Source organism: Populus alba, chromosome 13 (assembly GCF_005239225.2).
Source record: "Populus alba chromosome 13, ASM523922v2, whole genome shotgun sequence".
Lineage (NCBI taxonomy): Eukaryota > Viridiplantae > Streptophyta > Magnoliopsida > Malpighiales > Salicaceae > Populus > Populus alba.
This window is the reverse complement of record NC_133296.1, coordinates 11,741,414-11,759,949: the sequence shown is the minus strand read 5'-3', so window position 1 is coordinate 11,759,949 and position 18,536 is coordinate 11,741,414. Positions and strand designations below refer to the sequence as shown.

Genomic DNA, 18,536 nt, shown 5'->3' with positions numbered 1-18,536 from the left:
TTTTTTTTTTTTAAATAAAAACTTATTATAATATGAAAAACAAGTTATAATAAAAAAAAAAAACAAAAACAAAAACAAATGAATAAATAATTTTAAAAAGTTATAAAAAATCTATATTAAATAAATAACTTATTCATATTGAATATTCAGAATTTTCTTTATTCATACCTACCATAAAAGCTCAATAAAAAAAAATAAAAAAGAGAAAAAAATGAAGGGCCAAGAGAATCAAATATAGACACTTGGCTTTTTCTTAAAAGTAAAAAAAGCACCAATACTTTTAGGTGAAGCCCACACACCTATCATTAACAAAGTTTGTGTAATTCATCCTTTACAACAATTTCAAAGGTGGTAATTTCTTATTATTTTTAATGACTAGAAAATTAGGGTTTAAATTTTTTTACCCACAAAATCTAAATTGACTTATTTTTACCTATAAACACAAAAAAATCTTTCTTAAACACATTTTCATAACTCATATCAAATCAGGTTAAAATAAACTTTTTATATTTCTTTTTTATTAAAAGCTCAAACTATCTTTATTGAACTTTTTTTTTTTAAGATGAATCAAGTGAGATTAAGATTAGAATTTTTGGTCAAGAGTTTTCTCTCTCCGTCCTTCGTTTTCAAGGACTAAAAAGTGATAGAAATAAAGTTTCATAATCAAGTTGTAAGTGTTGAAATTACAAGGACCAAAGTGTGAAATAGTCTCATTCACAACTTAATAAACCGTGCAATGAATATGAGCACAGAGTATAGTGTTAACGTTAATTTTCTTTGATTCCATCTGTTGTCAAGTGATGGTAACCAAGACCTGGATGAATGGTTGCGAAGACCAAGTAAAAATGTTCAATTATGTTCTGCAAGTTGAAATCATCATAAGCATCTGACAATAACCAGGCTGCATTCTTTCTGGCATCCCGGAGCCCGATTCTTGGAAACCGAGGCTCAAATTAAGTTGAGGTTGAGTAGGTATTTATAAAACCTTGATTAAAATTATGGTTAAATAAAAAATAGTTTAATGTGTTTGGTTAAAAAAATACATTTTAAATTAAGTTTATATATATATATATATATATATATATATATTGATAGTTTTTAATTTAAATATTGTATATTTAACTACTGCTATTACATTATTAAATAAATAATATTTATATCAAATATTTATTATTGTTCTATTAAACTATCTACAATTTTATCACATATGAAATCCATCCGATAAGGACTACAATTTCTTTGGTTTCTTAAGCGCACAACAATATTAAGTAAAATATCTTCATGAACAAAATTGAAATTGCGATTAAATTCTGCAAATGATACGTTATCAAGCGATCTCCTTTTAATTTTTTTGAATAAAACACAATAAAAAATAAAAATAAAAATTTAATTTTTTTAACTAGGTCGGACCCGTTTCAATGCATTTAGTTAGCTTTAAAATTCAATTATAGTGTTTGATTTAAATTCAATTCATAAATAAATTGAATTAAGATGTTTAAAAAATATAAAATTCAATTCATTTTATTTTTAATTCAATTCATTTTATTTTTTATATTACCTTTATTACTTTTATTTTATTTTTTCAAAGGTACTGGAAAAAAAAAAAGCCTAGATAGATTTTTTTTTAATATATTTTTTTATTTTTATGATATTTCTAGAGATTAAATTTATTTTTTATTAAAATCTTTAAATTAAACTTTATTTCAAAGGTTAGAGAACATGTCGTTTAACCTTTTCTTTTGTCAATTTGTGCCAAAGGATAGAAAACACTTCCTTTTTTTAGTCAAAGGGTAACTACCAAAGGGTTAAAAACAACCACGTGTTTTGATGTCCGGACTTCACCATAAAATAATAAACAGTAGGTTTGTGGAAAACAGCTCTCAACTGCTTTCCGCAAACTTGCGAGTCGATTCTAAATTTTATGTGGGTCTCATGTCAACAATAAAGTATATTTTATCATAACCAAACATTTAGTTTGTACAGTTTGTTTTAAAAGCAAAAGCTACGCGTAAACAAACTACCACTGAATAGCAGAGCAACCGCAAGCTGCAGCCTACAGATCAAGGCAGGTGCCATTATCCAGCCTAACTCATAATCTCTCCAAACAATGAATCCATGGAACTGGTAGATACCATGTAGTGTGCAGCACGCATTGAAATCATGTGGTTCCTTTAGGCAGGAAGTGCTTCTGAACATGTATCCGAGATTGAATTGTCTGATAGAAGTAGTTTCAGAATCATACAGTAAATGCAAATACATAAATATTCCACCTCTAGATTAGCCAACTCTAAATATCCAGGTTTTGAAATTTCTTCAGGGCCCAGGCAGTTGTTGAAGGAAGAATACTTTTTATCAGCCTCTCACTAGCTTCATGCCTCTGACACTGTTTAGCAGCAGCAGAAGCAGAACTTCCACCATTAGATGCGAGGCTCAACTGCTGCAACAAGCCCTCAGTTTCCTGGGCAATAAAATGCATTATTGCTAGCATCAGGAAAGATGAGAATCGTAGTTTTCAAAAAGAAAAAAAAAAGTCCATCAGAATCGTCCATGCTGAGTGGTTTGGGTGCGTGCGCGAGCGTGTACATGAGAGCAAGGGCACAAGTCACAAGAAGAAAACGAAGATCGTAAATGAATCAACAAAAGAGAAGAGAAAAACATTTAAAAGATTCCCTTTTCATTTAAAAAGCAGATTTTTTTTTTCCTTTCCGGACTCAGCACCCAGAGAAATTTTAGAAACAGCACCTTCAACTCCAAAAACTGCATATAGAAAACACATACACACCACAGATCCTGAAATTTCTTTCGGACAACAAAGGGCAACTTGCTTGAAACGAAGTATCTTGTTTCCTAAAGATTGCGTTCTTTCTTGATTTCCCCTGTCCATTTATTGTTTACAATAAAAGCCAAATCTAATTGTTCACAGGACAAGTTTTATGGATACGCCTTCCCTGATGGGAATAAAAAGAATACTGTTCTTAAGAATTTTGTAAATCACTTAATCCACCCCCCCCTCCCTTTTCAAAATTTTTTTATTATATATTTAGCAAAATAAATTAAAATATTATTTTTATTAAACCCAATAGAGTTCATGACTTGAATCTCGAGTTTGATATATATATATATATATATTTTAAGAAAGGTTTAATGTTTAATGTTTTTTAAAAGCATTAAATTTATTTTTCACCGATCTTTGTAGTATATCTAGTGTTTGTTTTTGTATGATTAATTTGTTTTAATTTGTTTTTTACAAAATTATTATGATTTCATGCCTACTACGTCGTAGCGGAGCAAGAATTATGCCATCCACCTGCAATAACAGAGGAGATAATATGAAGTTGCATAAGAATTATGCCATCTTGACTTAAACTTCAAGATAATTTATTCATTCAATGTTAAAGCCAAGAACTAATCATGCTATCAATCAGTTAACTGCAGACTAAATCAAGACAGAAAAACAAGGTACAACAAGAACAATTTTCCTAACACTGATAACGTTTGCTTGAAACAGATTGTGGCTATAATTCTGGAAAAAAACCTTGTTCTTAGCAGAGCCTCGTTTGGTATTACTTGAACCAGAATTGGTCGGAGATGCTGACCCAGCTCTTTTCCCACCCTTAACAACAGCCAAACCCTACAGTTGCCATGGATGTAGAGTTTGTTAAGATAACATTGATATAAGCCTAAGAGGAAATGGAGATGATTAAGAAAATCGCATTCTATCACTTTCCTTGTAATTTAAGATATCCTTGAATAACAAATTTCACTTCCTTTGAGCATTTGTGATCATTACTAGCAGTTGATAGTCAAAACTTGAAATAATAATTTCAAGCTTGCTAGTGTCTCCTTAGATGGATAGAATCTTTTGTTGGGATATTGTCATTAATGGACAACAACATGTGCACTTATTCTAAGAAGTAGGGTTGTCATTGTTTAAAGGCTACAATGATAGTTGCACCAACCATTGATAAAAATGGTGCAACTCATGTGCTGCTATCATTTCTGCCATAATTGATGGACTCTTGTTTTACCATTGATGCCTATAAATAAAGGTATTATTTGAGAGCAAAATGAGAGAGAATTAAAGAGTGTGTGAAGAGAATAAGAGAGAAAGAGATAAGAGTTGCAAGGGCAGCAATGTGAGCTGAGAGATAAGTTTGAGTGAAGTGATTCTTCTCCTCCATGTATTTGTATTGTATCATTTCTCTATGTCTAATAATATGAACCTCTCTCGTGGATGTAGGCGGTTTGCCAAACCACATTAAATATTGTGTCAGTATGTTTAGCCTTTAATAAGTAACTATCAGTGCATCACTGGTCGGATTTCCCAACATCTTTCACTAATGGATGCATTTATTCATAGTTAGAAGGGAAGATATCGATCATAAGATGTCGTCCAAATTTGAATCGCATTTCTTATGCAAGGCCCTGTAAGAATATCTGAAAAATGCCTTCCATTTCAGGCTTTATGTAGTTATACTGTAGACGATTTGCAGAATCATCTGATTTTACTAAATAGAAAGAAAGTAGAAGAAAGTACATTTAAAATGCACCTTGTTTCCACCCTTATCAGCTCGTTTCTGACAAACAAATTCCATCAAGGGTGTAGAAATAGAAATAGGAGTTTCTTTTGTAGCCTCTGAGAGCCCTTCAAGAACAAATTTCTTGAGCAAATAAATCCTCATTGTCAACAAATAGTTAAAGAACATTTGGCCATATGTAAAGAAAGCGAGCATTCTCACTGACAGATTCCTCTGCATCTTGGATTTCAGCACAAGGGGTTAACTTAATTTTACAAAAATTTTATTGGTTTTGAATTTTATTATTTAATTCAAATTAATAATATTATATTTTAGAATACGGTACTCGTTAAACATAAAAAAGATTACAAGCGAGAGATCAATGTGGTTTCTCTACTTCAGCATCGTCCTAGATCCTTGACGAGCTTATTCCCTGTCTCTATTCTCTTCTTCATCAATAAAGCATACCTGGAAACCAGTTCTTGGCTCCCGGCATTCAACGAAAGCTTGCAGCTGAGAGCTGACTTTTCCGGCTTGTCCTTGTACGTACAGGTCGGCAATTGGCACAAAGCTTCCTCTCTGACTGCACACCCCGCCATGAGCAGCTCTCAGTGCACCTCCAAGAATCTGCCAACCAAGTTTTAAGGTTATTTCATCATATCAAACTAGCTAGGGCGGTACCATATGAACTACAGAGAATATATAAAGTCAGCCAAACAACGAACAAGTAATTGAATTTGATTTCTATATTTATATTATCAGTTGACATCTAGTCTTGAGAAAGAAACCCTTGAGGTTTTTCCAAATTCTTGAACCAAATCACAAGACATAGGGTGATTGTTCGGATCCATTTGGGATTGCGTTTGAAAAGCACTTTTCACAAAATTTGAATTTTATTTTTTTGCTCGGAATTAATATGTTTTTGATATTTCAAATCATTTTGATGTGCTGATCTCAAAAATAATTTTTAAAAAATAAAATAACATTATTGGCATACTTTTCTAAATGAAAAGCAACCGCAATCACAATCACACTCTCAAACACGCTGGAAAGAAATGTTTACCAGGTTGTTGAACTGTATAGATATTGGAGCTAAAACAATAACAAAAAAAAACCTTTTTTGTTTGTTTTATATAAAATTACCCTGCTTTCATTACTCGAGTCACGAATTTAACGGGTTAACTCGAGCTGGTTGAGATTATGTTTTTTGTATTTTTTGTTTAATTAATTTTTTTTTCAATTTTATAATTCAATATTTACTCATAATTTGTTTTCTATGGAGTTACATGAGTCACATAACATGGGTTACATATTACTATTGCAGATTTAGCAATTTAATCCAAGTTGACCCAAGTTGTTTTTTTTTTTTTTTCAATTTTATCCTTCAACATTGGTTTGATTGAAAATTAAGTTTTATAATTTGTTTTGATTTTTTTTTATGGTGTTATCTTGATCTCATGATCCAGATTGCAGATTTGACAGGTTGACTTGGATCGATTCAATATGTTTTTATCTTAATATTAAAAAAATGTCATCTAGAAATTTTTTTGTCAAACTATATTTTTAACAATTGTCTAGATCGTATTTAGACTCATCAAGTTGATCAGGTCATATTGAATCAACTTACATGCGGTTTAAATTTTTTTCTACTAGAAAACATGTTAACAACACCTGAAAATATTTTTATGTTAAAAAAATTGATTCGACCCTTAGTGTAGCGCAGACCAATGATTTCATTTAATTGATTTTTTTTTAATTTCATCATTCAACATTAACCTGATTGAGAATTGAGTTTTATATTTTATTTTTATTTACTTTTTATAGAGTTATCTCATTTACATAACTCAAGTTGCAGATTTAACAAATTAACTTAGGTTAATTCAAGTTGTTTGTGTTTTAGTCTTTGTTTTAAATGAATTGTTTTTCAATTTTATTTTTCAATATTTGGTTGATTGAAAAGGGTGTTTCATGATTTGCTTCGATTTGTTTTTTATTAGGTTATTCTAGTTACGCGATTTGAGTCGTACATTTGACAAGTTGACCTACATCGATCCAATATATTGTCTTTTCAATATTATTTTTTTATTAAAAAAAAAAAAGATACTTTCTTGAATTTTTATGAATCAAACTATGTTTTTAGTAATTATTTAAGTTATTTTTAGACTAATCTAATTGTTTAGATCACATCAAATCAACTCCTATTAAGTTAAAATTTATTTCAACTAGAAAATATATTAGCAACAATTAAATATATTTTTATGTTAAAAAAATTGATGTTACCCGCACCAGATTACATGATAATCATCTAGTACACATTAAAAATGGTTGAGTGATAATCATTGATTGAAATGTGTCTTTATATTTGATAATTGTTTTGGCTTTTTATTGAAATACAGATTACGTGTCTTTGTTTATAAAAAAGAGATGATGAGAGCACAAAAGTAAATTTGATTATTATTTGTTCCCTCTTCTCTTTTGATATTTTTTTTTTAATATTTGATGTCTTCTAGAATGATTATTTTCTATAAATAGAATAAATTGTTGGATTTATGATTCTCATATTATTATTTTAATTTTTTAATATATTTTCGATGAAAAAAAGAGGTTTTGATACCTATGTATTCACACGTCTTTTCCGATGAATATAATTTATCATTTGCAACTTAGATTAAAGGGGTAGTTCTAAGAGTTCAAGGCTTGGCTATGCAAATCAATCATATGTTTTTTTGTATAATAAAGTGCAGTATTTCTGGTATGAAAAAAGAAAAAAAGAAAACCCTAACACCCGACGTAGCACACCGCCATGCATTTCTCTCTTTTCTTACACTGTTAGATGTCTGCAAAGAGGGCTGGCAAGAAAACCTTAGAAAAGAGGGCATGCCATCTCCAGATTTTATTTCTTGCTGTCTCCTAGCGAGAACAGAGGACTCGAATTGACATGGACAGATGTTTAACAGCAAGTAGTAAACAAAATAATTCGAACTGCATCCAAGATATACCCAGCATTCATCACCATTTCCTTGACCTGCTTATAAAAATAATCCTCCTATCTGGTAGAGATTACATCTATAAATGCTTACGCATGTCCTTGGGGATCTATCTAGCCATGAAAGCAAGTGCTTCCATTGCCCAGCTAACTTGGTTTAACCTAGAAAAATAATTACACTTTCATTCTTCAAAACTTCAGTGCAAGTTTACTGGTAAGCTTTGTGCAGCTTGAGATCCCAACCGATGAACGGCCACCTCTTGCATATCGCACAAAAATCGTGGGCCTGCTGGCATGTGTCAGAAACAATATTTACATACCATGTCTTTCTTCATGTGGAATTAGGTTCAGGCCAATAATTCACAGCAACCAACAACTCTGGCATCTGCCCGGCCCAGATGAAAGGATATGGCATTTTCTTGGACATCACGTCGCCAACACCTGGCCACTTTTTCGTCCCTGTTGCCCAGAAATAAGGGAGCAACTGCCAGCGGCTAGAAAAGTTGAAGTGGAAAGGACGTCAGTTTTTTGTGCCGGTTAACAGAACAGTTCCCGGAAAGACCACATTATGAATTTTGCAAAAACATCAGACTCCAAAAACTCAATATGAGCAGCCCGCCCAATGATTGTGTTCAGATTCCTGCCATAGGCAGAGGTATCAAAGTTTACATCACAGCGCAAGAACAGTCGATGCTCAGATGTTGGTGCTCGCAACTGATCCAAGCAATTATTCAGCATCTGCAGGAACAGCCTGCCCTTTTTTGAGTGGTCCATGGAAGCAGCATGGCACAGTTCAATTCTGGCAGAATGATACGGTACATAACCATCCTGAGAAAATGGTAATAAACTAGTCTTTCATCACAACTTCCATATGTTAAATTGATATCATACACAAAATGGAGCTTCAAGATATATTTAAAGCAATTAATACTGTAGAGTGTAGATGAGATTTTAAATGCAGAGGCAAAGTTAATGAAGACTGAAGCATGAACCTATGACTCTGATGACACTGCTATTTCAAGAAATAGCCTGTCGACAGGTATGTTTGGGTCGTGCAGAGTCGAGAAAATTACATTCCTTATTCAATGCTGCTGCCTTTTGCCAATAACAACGATTGCAATTCTAAAAGAAATGTGATATTTTATTGAAATGAAATAAATCACTCCCTTTCTGTTTTATTAGGACTGTTAAATGTAAGTACAATTTCAAATAAAATTAAAAGTGATTCATTTGGAATTGGCAAACGAAACAAGGCCTAAGAATTCTTCACACGGAGCCTGTGCTTTCATTTCCTTTTTAACACAAGTCAAATATGTGCTTTCATGGTTGTTTCAAACATCTAAGAAATCCGATGTATCTTTTAGTGTTTTTGTTTCTTTCATCCTCAGGCATACATGCAGCCCTTCATACTGCAAAAGAAGGCCAATTCATGGTGCCCCTTATTTCCAATTGACCAGTAAATAGATCCCCATTGCAAACAGATTTTAGTGTAAGAACATTTATGTATCGTGTGCCTGTTGTTAGCAAACAAAGGAGAAATGGCTAAACAATTGGAGACCTTCAAGAAGTTTTCTTTTGAGGCATGACATACCTGGGGTGAAGATAGCAGTACTATATGCCTGAAATTCTCCAATGTCTTCCGCTGAAAGAACAAAATAAACAGTTTTAGAACTCAGTCAAGAAGTAGAAGTCAGCATCTGCTATGATTTCACACACGGAGGCTGCTTGAAGAAATGCAAGTTGTTATTTTTCAGATCCTAATCATCACTTCTTTTTCTTATTCTTTTTATAGTGTAATCTCTCTCTATAATCAATCAAAGAAACAAAATAAGATTCTTAGTACCTCACAGAGTTTGTACAAGAAAGTGTTTTGTAGATTTGGGTCATCTGTGAACATAAGCTGATGAATGCACCGCGTTCCCTTAAGTTTTTTCAAAAGCCACATCCCAGAGTTAAACAAAGAGTTTGAGCTGTAGAGATACCCCAAATGTGGGCCAGATATAGAAACATATGTGTGCAGGTATCTTAGGTATGGTTCCATTATGCTCTCTGTGGCAATACAAATACAAAGCAAGTGTCAAATTACAGATTAATAGAAAAGTATGGCAGGACATTGCATTGCATTGATTATATTACCTGATAATGCTGTTCTTATGATGATATTTCCAAGAGAATGCCCAACAAAGCTAAGCTTGACATCCCTTAAGAAACCAGATCTTGAAACTCTATCCATTTTCTTTTTAAGGAAAGAGATCACTTCCTGTGCCAGCCTTAGTCCCATTTCTCTGAAGTCTCCAGATGTTTTGTCTTCATTTGCCTCTGACATTAGGAACTCCATCTTGGGGTCTATCAAAAGCCACTGATTGCGAACAAGGCGTAAATCCAGATGGTGTCCCTGGTGTGTTGTAGGTGTGACAAACAAAATTAAGCCGATTTATGCATAAAACTAGAACACAGTTCACAAGAGGAATAGAATAGACTTCATTACAGATTGTCCAGGAGCACAGGACAATCAATTGCAAAAACAAAGAATGATATAAGATAAAATTTGTTACCCAGTATCTGAATAATATAGAATTCACTTCAAGAACAGCTTGGTTTTTGGTTTCAGAAGGTTACAAATATGTGGATGAAACAGACTCAAACAATCAAATAATTCAAGCATGAAACTATAAACCAATAAATTCATGGTAACAGATTCAAATCCTTATGAAAAAAAGATAATCTATTTATAAAGTTTAATCTACAAAAACAATTTTCATCCCATAGTTCCCAGTTATCTGAAGGGAAGAAATGAATCAAATTGTTAGAAAAGAACCCAGGCTAAATTTAAACTTTCAGATGATGGAAGCCAAGCCATTACTTAATAGTCTAGGTCAAGCATTTAAAATAAAAGTAAAAAGCTCAAGTTTTGGAAAGTTCAAATATTTGCCTCAGCTAAAAACTCAATTGACCAATCAAAGGCACTTTTTTATGGTGCCAAAAAAAAGAAGCGTTAACTGTACAGAAAAAGGAAGATTCGACCGGAACACACAATCAAAATTCCATAACAATTGCATCCCATTTATCACCTCTATTATGCCAACATCAAAACTCTCTTTTGGAGAATTTATTCAAATACCTGATAAACAAAATAATTAAGGAAATTCATTCTAAAGAAACAATTTGAAGGTGCAAGCTGCAAAGCGTTAAACTAATTAATTAGCAATGAAGCAGCTCCTTAGGTGTAGCAAGGATAAAAACAAAATTCAATCAGCAAGTGATAAAAAACAGGTTATCAATTATTTGGTAAATGGTGTAAAATCAATTAAAGCACAAGTTTGTACATTGGATTGTAAAGTAGCTAGCTACATGGGTTGGGGGAAAGGACAAAGAGCGAGCCTTGCCTGAAACCCATGCACAAAGATGACAACCTTCAATTCACGACCATTTTTTGGTAGCACACCACCAGATTGCTTCTTACCAGCTTCAGCTTCAGCTTCGGCGCCAGGTCCACAGTGCAAGCTATGTGAATCTACCAGTTCCAAATTTCTAAAGTAAGAATTTTCACTGAGAGTACGCCTTGGAGCATTAGCTACACGTTCCACGATCATGATAGGAATTCGTAGTGGATCCCCAAATATGTACATGTCTTGAATTGACCGATTATTAATCTGCATGGAAACAATACCAACCCTGTGTAACACCAAAGAACAAGACGACTGTAACAAATCATTCAAAGTGGGAGTAATACTCACCCTCATTTGGGCAATACTTCGCCGATGAAGGTCAGCACGTGTAGCTGCACTCTGGGCAGGCTGTGTAGAACAGAAAAAAAAAAAATTGACTTGGAGACTACGGAATTAAAAAAAATAATGGTGTTTATTACTGAAAGTCAAAAAAGGACTAATAGTCTATAGAAGAGGAAAAAACAGGAAACGGGCAGAAAAATGAAAACATTTACATTCAACACACTTGAAGATCTTCTATGGCCATGATAGAAGGAATCATCAGTTCCACTGCTTATGTACTGATGAGGCATATCGACCTTAGAGTACACCATCCATATCGACCACTCAGCTCGTCGATCTTTAGTCCACACATCACGCAGAAACTCCAGTATTGTTATTTTGTTTGCCCTGGAATGAAGCAAAAAGGTCAGTAGTTAAAAAAGTGCAGATAAAGTTAATGAATCTGAATCAACCAATCATTTTACTAAATGCAACCAACAATAAGCATAAATCAAATCCATTATAAAGGAAGACCGATAGGTTATCATAAAAATTTAAGAAATCACTCCAAAAATAAGAATCACGGTAGTTGCAAGCTTGTCCATCATAAATTTCACAAATTCCATCATAGGTATATACTATCCATTTTAAAAACACACCAAAAATCAGTGTCTTCACTGTTCTTCAACAAGCAAACTGTACTGTCAGTATTGAAGCATTTAAGAAAATGCAAGGGATGAAGTACTTTTTTTGGTTAAATAGCTACGGTCAGTTGTGATGTACCTAAAAGAAAGGTCACATCAACAACTTGCTAAATGAATCATATCCTTACCTTGGAAGAGGAAAATATAAAAAATTCTAACTCAATGTGTCAATTTGGTGGGAAAGCAAACCTGTGGAACTGCAAAAAAATCTTCCATAAATACGATAGTTGAGCACCCAATGAATGAAAAATGTTTACAACAACAGCCTTCGTTGAAATGTGGGGCAAATTATCACTTTGAAAATCTGCAGTGCCGTTTGCTTTCTTTCCAAGAAGAGACAAAAATATTAAGTAAATAAGAAAGCACTCAAACTGAAAGTAAAATCAAAATTTGTTAACTATAAAAATTATAGGAAGGACCTCAAGACCATTATGTGGATTTCCTTGTCCTGAAACTTCACCATCTGCAGTACCCAGATTTCCTTGCATGATAGAATCAGCCATCCTCATATCATCCATATTGGAGATAAAATCAGATAAATCAATCGCATGTCCAATGCCTTTGCTGATTTTTTGTAGCTCTTCAAGCAATGTATCACGGGAAACCAACAATGCTTTAACAAGCATAATCTTTTTTGTATCTAAAGAAGCCACTTCACCTAATGCCTGGCCAATCACAAAATTAAAATCTCAATCCATGAAAATATCACAAATGCTGAATAAAACTAAAGAACAGGCTCCTCCATACTGGATAACTGCATGTTTCAAATCTAAACATGTGATTGCATCTTCAAACCTTTGGGCTTCAACCACACAGAACTTTTAACTTTCTTAAGCTGTATTTTCTTTAAAGCAGAAGTTTTAGAATTTTTCTCATCAATCATCTTTTGCAGGAAAAAGACTAAACTTAAAAGGAAAAACATGTGTTATATGCTCACAAGTTGCATAATGGTTAACTATCATTTAAGCATCCATTGAGCACCACTTGTTTCTAGGGGTGTTTCTTATTTGGGTGAATCTAGATGTTCCCTTCTCGTTGCACTTGGGAAGGAATGAACTTGTAAAAAGATCTACAATATCTCACAAAAAGCAATTTCTGGATACCTTTGGAAAAAGGAATTGAAGAATACTTTGTCAATGGCAGATAAAGAATTATGAAGTTATTCTAATACATTTCATTATTGAAGCAATTTGGGAGCTCCTTATAGTATTTTTTAAACAAAAACCTAAGGAGTGACAGAAAGCTCTACTACAAAGTTGAACAGGAAGTTGTCACAACCAACCCACTCAACCAATTGCTTTTCTGGACAGTACACCAGTTCTAATGAGTAGGACTAAACCCAAGCTAGAGTAAACTGCAAGTTTTGCAGAAAACAGTATGCAAATTTGCACATATGCGCATGCATGTATGAACAAAAGTAGTGCATTCACTCAAATATACAGACGCTTGTGCAAAAGTGTTGCGGCAAGTAAATACTGTCATCATAAATCAGATGTGCTAGAAGCAACATCTAGCAATTTAAACAATAAGATAATGCATGAAGGCACAAAGCTAAGTGGAGTGGATAAAAGCATGCAAAAGATTATCCATTGTGTAAGAGCATACTTGGCTGATTCCATCACTAATTTTGCCAGCAACATCTTGACCATAAGAACCACTGCAAGATACAACTCATCAAGTTATATTAGGCAACAAGAGTCAAAATGCGATCATGACCGGGTTGCTTAATTAGATGCCGGAAGGGTGACAAACCTGGGTACCTTCATGAAAGAACCAGCTGTCAATAGACTGGTGTGCACGCTTGCATCAACTAGCACATAATGAAATGCATCAAAGTGTACAGGGCAATATGAATGCAATCCCAGAAGAGCTTTAGGAGGAATTCGAAATTCATGGACTGAAACAGAAGAAGCATTCGGAGAAGCCATAACCCTGCACAGCGTGCCTATCAATCAGTAGAATATCTTAATTTAATCCAAAAACATTGAGTGGGTAGGATAAAACAACAAATCATTTTATTCAAGAATCAAATAACAAAATCCCTCAACTTACATGCTCTCTGTTATAGGAGCTTGCATAAGCTCAAATTTCAAAATAACAGCAGAGGTGGATGGACCCTGCAAAGTGTACACCATATCAGTTTGAAGACCATAAACATCAGCATCAGTAAATTTTGCATGTACAGTACCAAAATTGTAATAAATATATGCAGTGAAGATATTAGAGTATTTTCATTAAACCCCAGGTTAAAGGAGTGGTGTTGTTTTGAAGAATCAGAAGGAAATAATATTTTTCACCCTTTTTCTGGAACAGCAGAGGTTGAAAGTTTTTTGAAAGCAGTTCCTCAATCTTGTTAGTTTTAAGAAATGCAACATTCCAATTCTTTCTGATACAGACAAGTAATCCATGGGTTTTTAAGCCCTGTGATCTCCAATGACCTTCTCAGGAAAGCCACAAGAAAGAAAGGGCAATGATTTCACAAGACAGAGTGCTAGTCATCATGAAAGCAATGATGCAATATCATAATGTAGGTGGTGGAGTTTTGACATGTACATAGAAGAAACTTTCACAGGAACGATTCTCTGTCACCAGGCCTCTTCATATTGGATGCAGACCAGCTATATATACCAACCTTGATAGGCGGTATCAAAAACACTAAGCAGAGTAGGAGACCATACATAAAGATACTATATTCTGTTATATTATAGTAAATCCTGTTTTCTAGAGCTGTTTGTTTGTCTTCGAGTTGGTTTCACCTCCCTTGACTCAGGCAACATTCTGCTGCATATTCTACTCTAATTGTAACTATATGAGGTAAGAAGGAAAGCTTATTGTATAAGGCACGTGAGCTTCACGCTCACACACATACTGAGAGATGGAGAGAGAGAGGAGTATAGATTACCTCATTTTCATCGAGAGGTAGGGTGAACGAGATCATGATAGATAAACGAATATCTTGTCTTGCATATTTAATCCGAAAAGGCTGTGTCAAGAAACTATTATCTGTATCATCAATCTTCCATATCCCATATATGTTTTCACCACCCAGATCAGGAGCTGTGGCTCAAGTAAATATCATTTCTTTCTTAGCTCATACCATAAACAATGAGCATAGAAAAAACTCACAAAAGCTAATTGCATCTCTGAGCAAGAACAATAACAACACCAAAGCATATAAAATATGAAAACAAATTATTGTTACATTGACATCCTAAGAAGCTCCTTCTCAAAGTTACTAAATTTGCCCAAATAAACAAACTTTCTCTGGGCTCTGTTTATTTTCAAAAACAAAAAAAAAATAAAAAAATTTTATTTTTTTAAATTTTAAATTAATATTTTTTTAATGTTTTCAAATCATTTTGATTTAATAATATTAAAAATAATTTTTAAAAAATAAAAAAATATATTATTTTAAAAAATTACCGTAATCATGTTCCAAACACCCCGAATACATTGTGAATGAGAATTGTGGTCGATTAACCAGCAATATAGCAAAAGTTCACAGCTTTTTGCTCTAAGTGAAATATTCTGTAAATATGGGGAAAAAACCAAAACCCAGAGACACAAAAACAGGGAAATTATGAGTTTGTTGAGGTTTGTAACGTGCACAAGAATTGTGGTTGATTAGCAAGAAATGTGGCAAAAGTCCCCAACTTTTTTTGTGACAGGCAAACTTTTGTATACCTACAAAGAAAACCTGGAAACAGAAACGAAGAAAAAGAAGAAAATAGCAGCATGAAGAGTTGAATAAGCTTTACCTTCATATTGAACAACCCTTGCAGGGGTTGCTAAAGACGTATACCCTCTATCTTCCCATCGCATGCTGATCTTTATTTGATACCATCTAAACACCCAGAAAATAAAAGACAACCCAGAAGAGCGGTTTTTTAAAAAGGAAAAAGAAATATAAGAACATGATTGAGAAGAAATGGAGAGAGCATTATTACCCTTGTTGGAAAAGGTCGAGGTTGTGAAACCTGTGAATGCAAACAGCAATTTCTTGCACAGTTTCAAACATGGCAAATCAAGACAAACAGACTGTTTTCTTTGGCCTAAGCTTTTTTAAGATTTAAACCAATTGCACAGCATGCTTCTTTCAAGAGGAAGAAGAATGTACCATTCCTTTCTTTGTTTTGTTTTGGTTTTGTTTGTTTGCTGTCCCTGTTTGTATGTTTTTTTCTTAAAATCACCTTCCAAAAATGGATCCAATTGCCCGTGCTGTTTTAACAAAAAAAAAAAAAGATGATAATGATAGCATTTTCAAATTCCGAAGAAAGGTACGGATCAATTATTAATTCGAATAACCTAAAGGATATCAATGACTAATACGAAAAAATAAATATATATTAATATTTTAAAAAGATATTCTTTAAATATTTAGAAAAAAAATTCAATAATTTATTTGGTAACAAAATAAAAATTAAATGAGAAAACAATAGCGTTCTAACAAGAAAAATGAAAAACATTTGAAGCTTAAATTATAAGCAAATCGAACATTGAAATTCAAACTGAAAAAAAAATCATTTAAAAAAAATAACTCAAATCAGCATATCAAATTCATGACTCAATCCTCTCATATAACTCTATATAAAACAATTTAAAAAAAAAAAACAATGAAGGTCGACTCTCAAATAAACTAAATGATGAAAGGAAAAACTTAAAAAAATCAATTTAAAAAAAAACATATAAAAGAACGTGTGACCTCTTAAAAGACATAAAAAAAATTAAGTCATTTTGTGTTTAATTGACTAACTTGAGACCTAAAAAATGAGATCATGATAACCTCATAGAAAAAAAACCAAAAACAATTAATGATGTTCAAGGTCTAATAATCTAATGTTGAATGATGAAATCAAAAGAAAAATCAATTAAAAAAATTATAAAAAAAATATTGAAGTTAAATCGGGCTAATCTTTAAAACTAGTGACTCGAGTCATGAGACCGAGATTATCCTATTGAAGGAAAACGAGAGAAAATCATGAAGAAAAAAAATTAAAATCATCCAAAATTTAAAAAAAAAATAGCAAACAAAAGATTGATGACCAAATTGGATACAAAAATTAAATTAAATTAAATATTAAGGGAAAAAATTAAAAATGAAATAAATCAACAAAATGATAAATAAATAAATAAATAAAGCGATCAAATGAATGGAGACCAAATTGGATACAAGAATTAAATAAAATAAAATGTTGAAGGAAGAAATTGAAAAACAAAACTTAAAAAAACATTAAAAGAAAAACAAATAATAAGAAGAAGAAAAATGAAGACCAAAATTGATACAAATACACACTAACAAGATACATTTAACTTTTGGAAAGGCTAGCGAGAAATCTAAGGCAATGAGAGAAAAAAGATGGAGGAAAAGAAAAAAGTTCATTAGATCTTGTCGCACGTGTGCGGCATCGCGACAATCATCCTTCTAGAAATGGTCGAGAAATGGTTTGGGAGGAAAGGACAGGAAATTATTGTCATTTATCAATAGAAAGAGAGAAAGGGAGTTGCCACCTAGTATTTTGATCACTAAGAACCCTAACTGGTATCAGAGTCTGGGAAAAAGAACTAATTGCGTAAAGAAAAGGTATTAACACTCTAACTAGTCTAGAGACTTTTTGAATTTCTTGAAATTTTAGCGAAAAGTAGATACTTCGATATTGGATCAGTATCTTACAGTATAAGTTCACAGTCTCACTCAATATGAAGTATAAAATTAAGAAAAACATGCAAGGTACCCACATATAAATTCAAAATAGTCCATGAATAAGGGAATTTTAAGAGGTTTTTTAAGGACATGTTTGGCCAGATTCTAAGATAAAGCAAGTTTAAAACCAAAGGAAAGATATAAGGGTGTGTCTGTCAAACACACCCTTAGCCTAAGGGTTGGGCTGCTTAGGCCTAAGGCCCAAACTCGGTTTAGATAGATGGGCTTGTTAAAGGCCCAATAAAACCTTTTTTTTTTAGGGGTAAGGCTGGACCCAGCCCAATTGTGTGGGCTGGGCTGCAGGTCTAGTCCAAAAACACCTACCTGGATACTGGGCTAAGCCAGTTAATTATTTGGCTTGCTGCAAAACGTGAATTAATTCACGTTCTACATGCAAGTGAGGCAAAGAAGAAGACTTGCAGAAAAAGAGAAGAAGGTTACTTGGAACAAGGAGGCGTTAGTTACTAATGTTAGCAGTAGCTCTTGGTGGTGTTATTGTGGTGGCAACTGGGAGAAATGATAGTGGTTCCAAGTGCTTTGTTAAAATAGAAAAAATAAGAAATTCTTGTTTCTTATATATATATATATATAAAATTGGACTCATCACCTAGTATTTTTGTAACTAGGAACCCTAATTAATCTTAAAGTCTGGATAAGAGGATTAATTGTGTATAAGGAGGACGTATCATCCTTAGTACACCTTACCTAAGATAAACTACATTATTTATTTGTCTAATATAAACTAAGATATTGTTGTGTTTTCTAACTATTGGTATATCTAATGGTTAAAGTCGATTCACCACCCCAATAGAATGGACATAACTTTATGAGTCCAACATAGTCATTCTAAAGTCAAAATATATTTTTTTCCATCTTTAATGCTAAGAATATGTTATACATATAAAATCATAATCTTTG

The 18,536-nt window shown here is 32.9% G+C and overlaps 1 protein-coding gene across 3 annotated transcripts; it reads right to left on the bottom strand.

Moving 5' to 3' along the window:
* Positions 1 to 7,481: 7,481 nt before the first annotated feature.
* Positions 7,482 to 16,116, bottom strand: LOC118035487 (uncharacterized). Of its 3 annotated transcripts, XM_035041070.2 has the most exons (15): positions 15,865 to 16,114; positions 15,676 to 15,761; positions 14,820 to 14,974; positions 13,970 to 14,034; positions 13,670 to 13,849; positions 13,523 to 13,574; positions 12,337 to 12,582; positions 12,107 to 12,240; positions 11,447 to 11,621; positions 11,241 to 11,300; positions 10,890 to 11,156; positions 9,640 to 9,898; positions 9,347 to 9,552; positions 9,095 to 9,145; positions 7,482 to 8,331 (listed from the first exon to the last, which is right to left on the bottom strand). In XM_035041070.2, exons 1-15 carry the CDS (start codon positions 15,933 to 15,935, stop codon positions 8,041 to 8,043), a joined length of 2,298 nt encoding a protein of 765 aa, XP_034896961.1. In that variant the 5' UTR covers positions 15,936 to 16,114; the 3' UTR covers positions 7,482 to 8,040. The 3 variants fall into 3 exon arrangements, with proteins under 3 accessions (XP_034896961.1, XP_073260254.1, XP_073260255.1); XM_073404153.1 differs by having other exon boundaries at positions 10,890 to 11,300; positions 15,865 to 16,115; XM_073404154.1 differs by having other exon boundaries at positions 8,170 to 8,302; positions 10,890 to 11,300; positions 15,865 to 16,116.
* Between the last annotated feature and the right edge of the window lie 2,420 nt (positions 16,117 to 18,536).

Coding starts and splice junctions, on each gene's coding strand:
- LOC118035487 (XM_073404153.1), bottom strand. CDS start 15,935: ATGTTTGAAACTGTGCAAGAAATTGCTGTTTGCATTCACAGGTTTCAC. Junction 9,899..10,889: donor TCTTTGTGCATGGGTTTCAG/GCAAGGCTCGCT, acceptor ACAACACACCAG/GGACACCATCTGGATTTACG. Junction 8,332..9,094: donor TACTGCTATCTTCACCCCAG/GTATGTCATGCC, acceptor CCATTTTCTCAG/GATGGTTATGTACCGTATCA.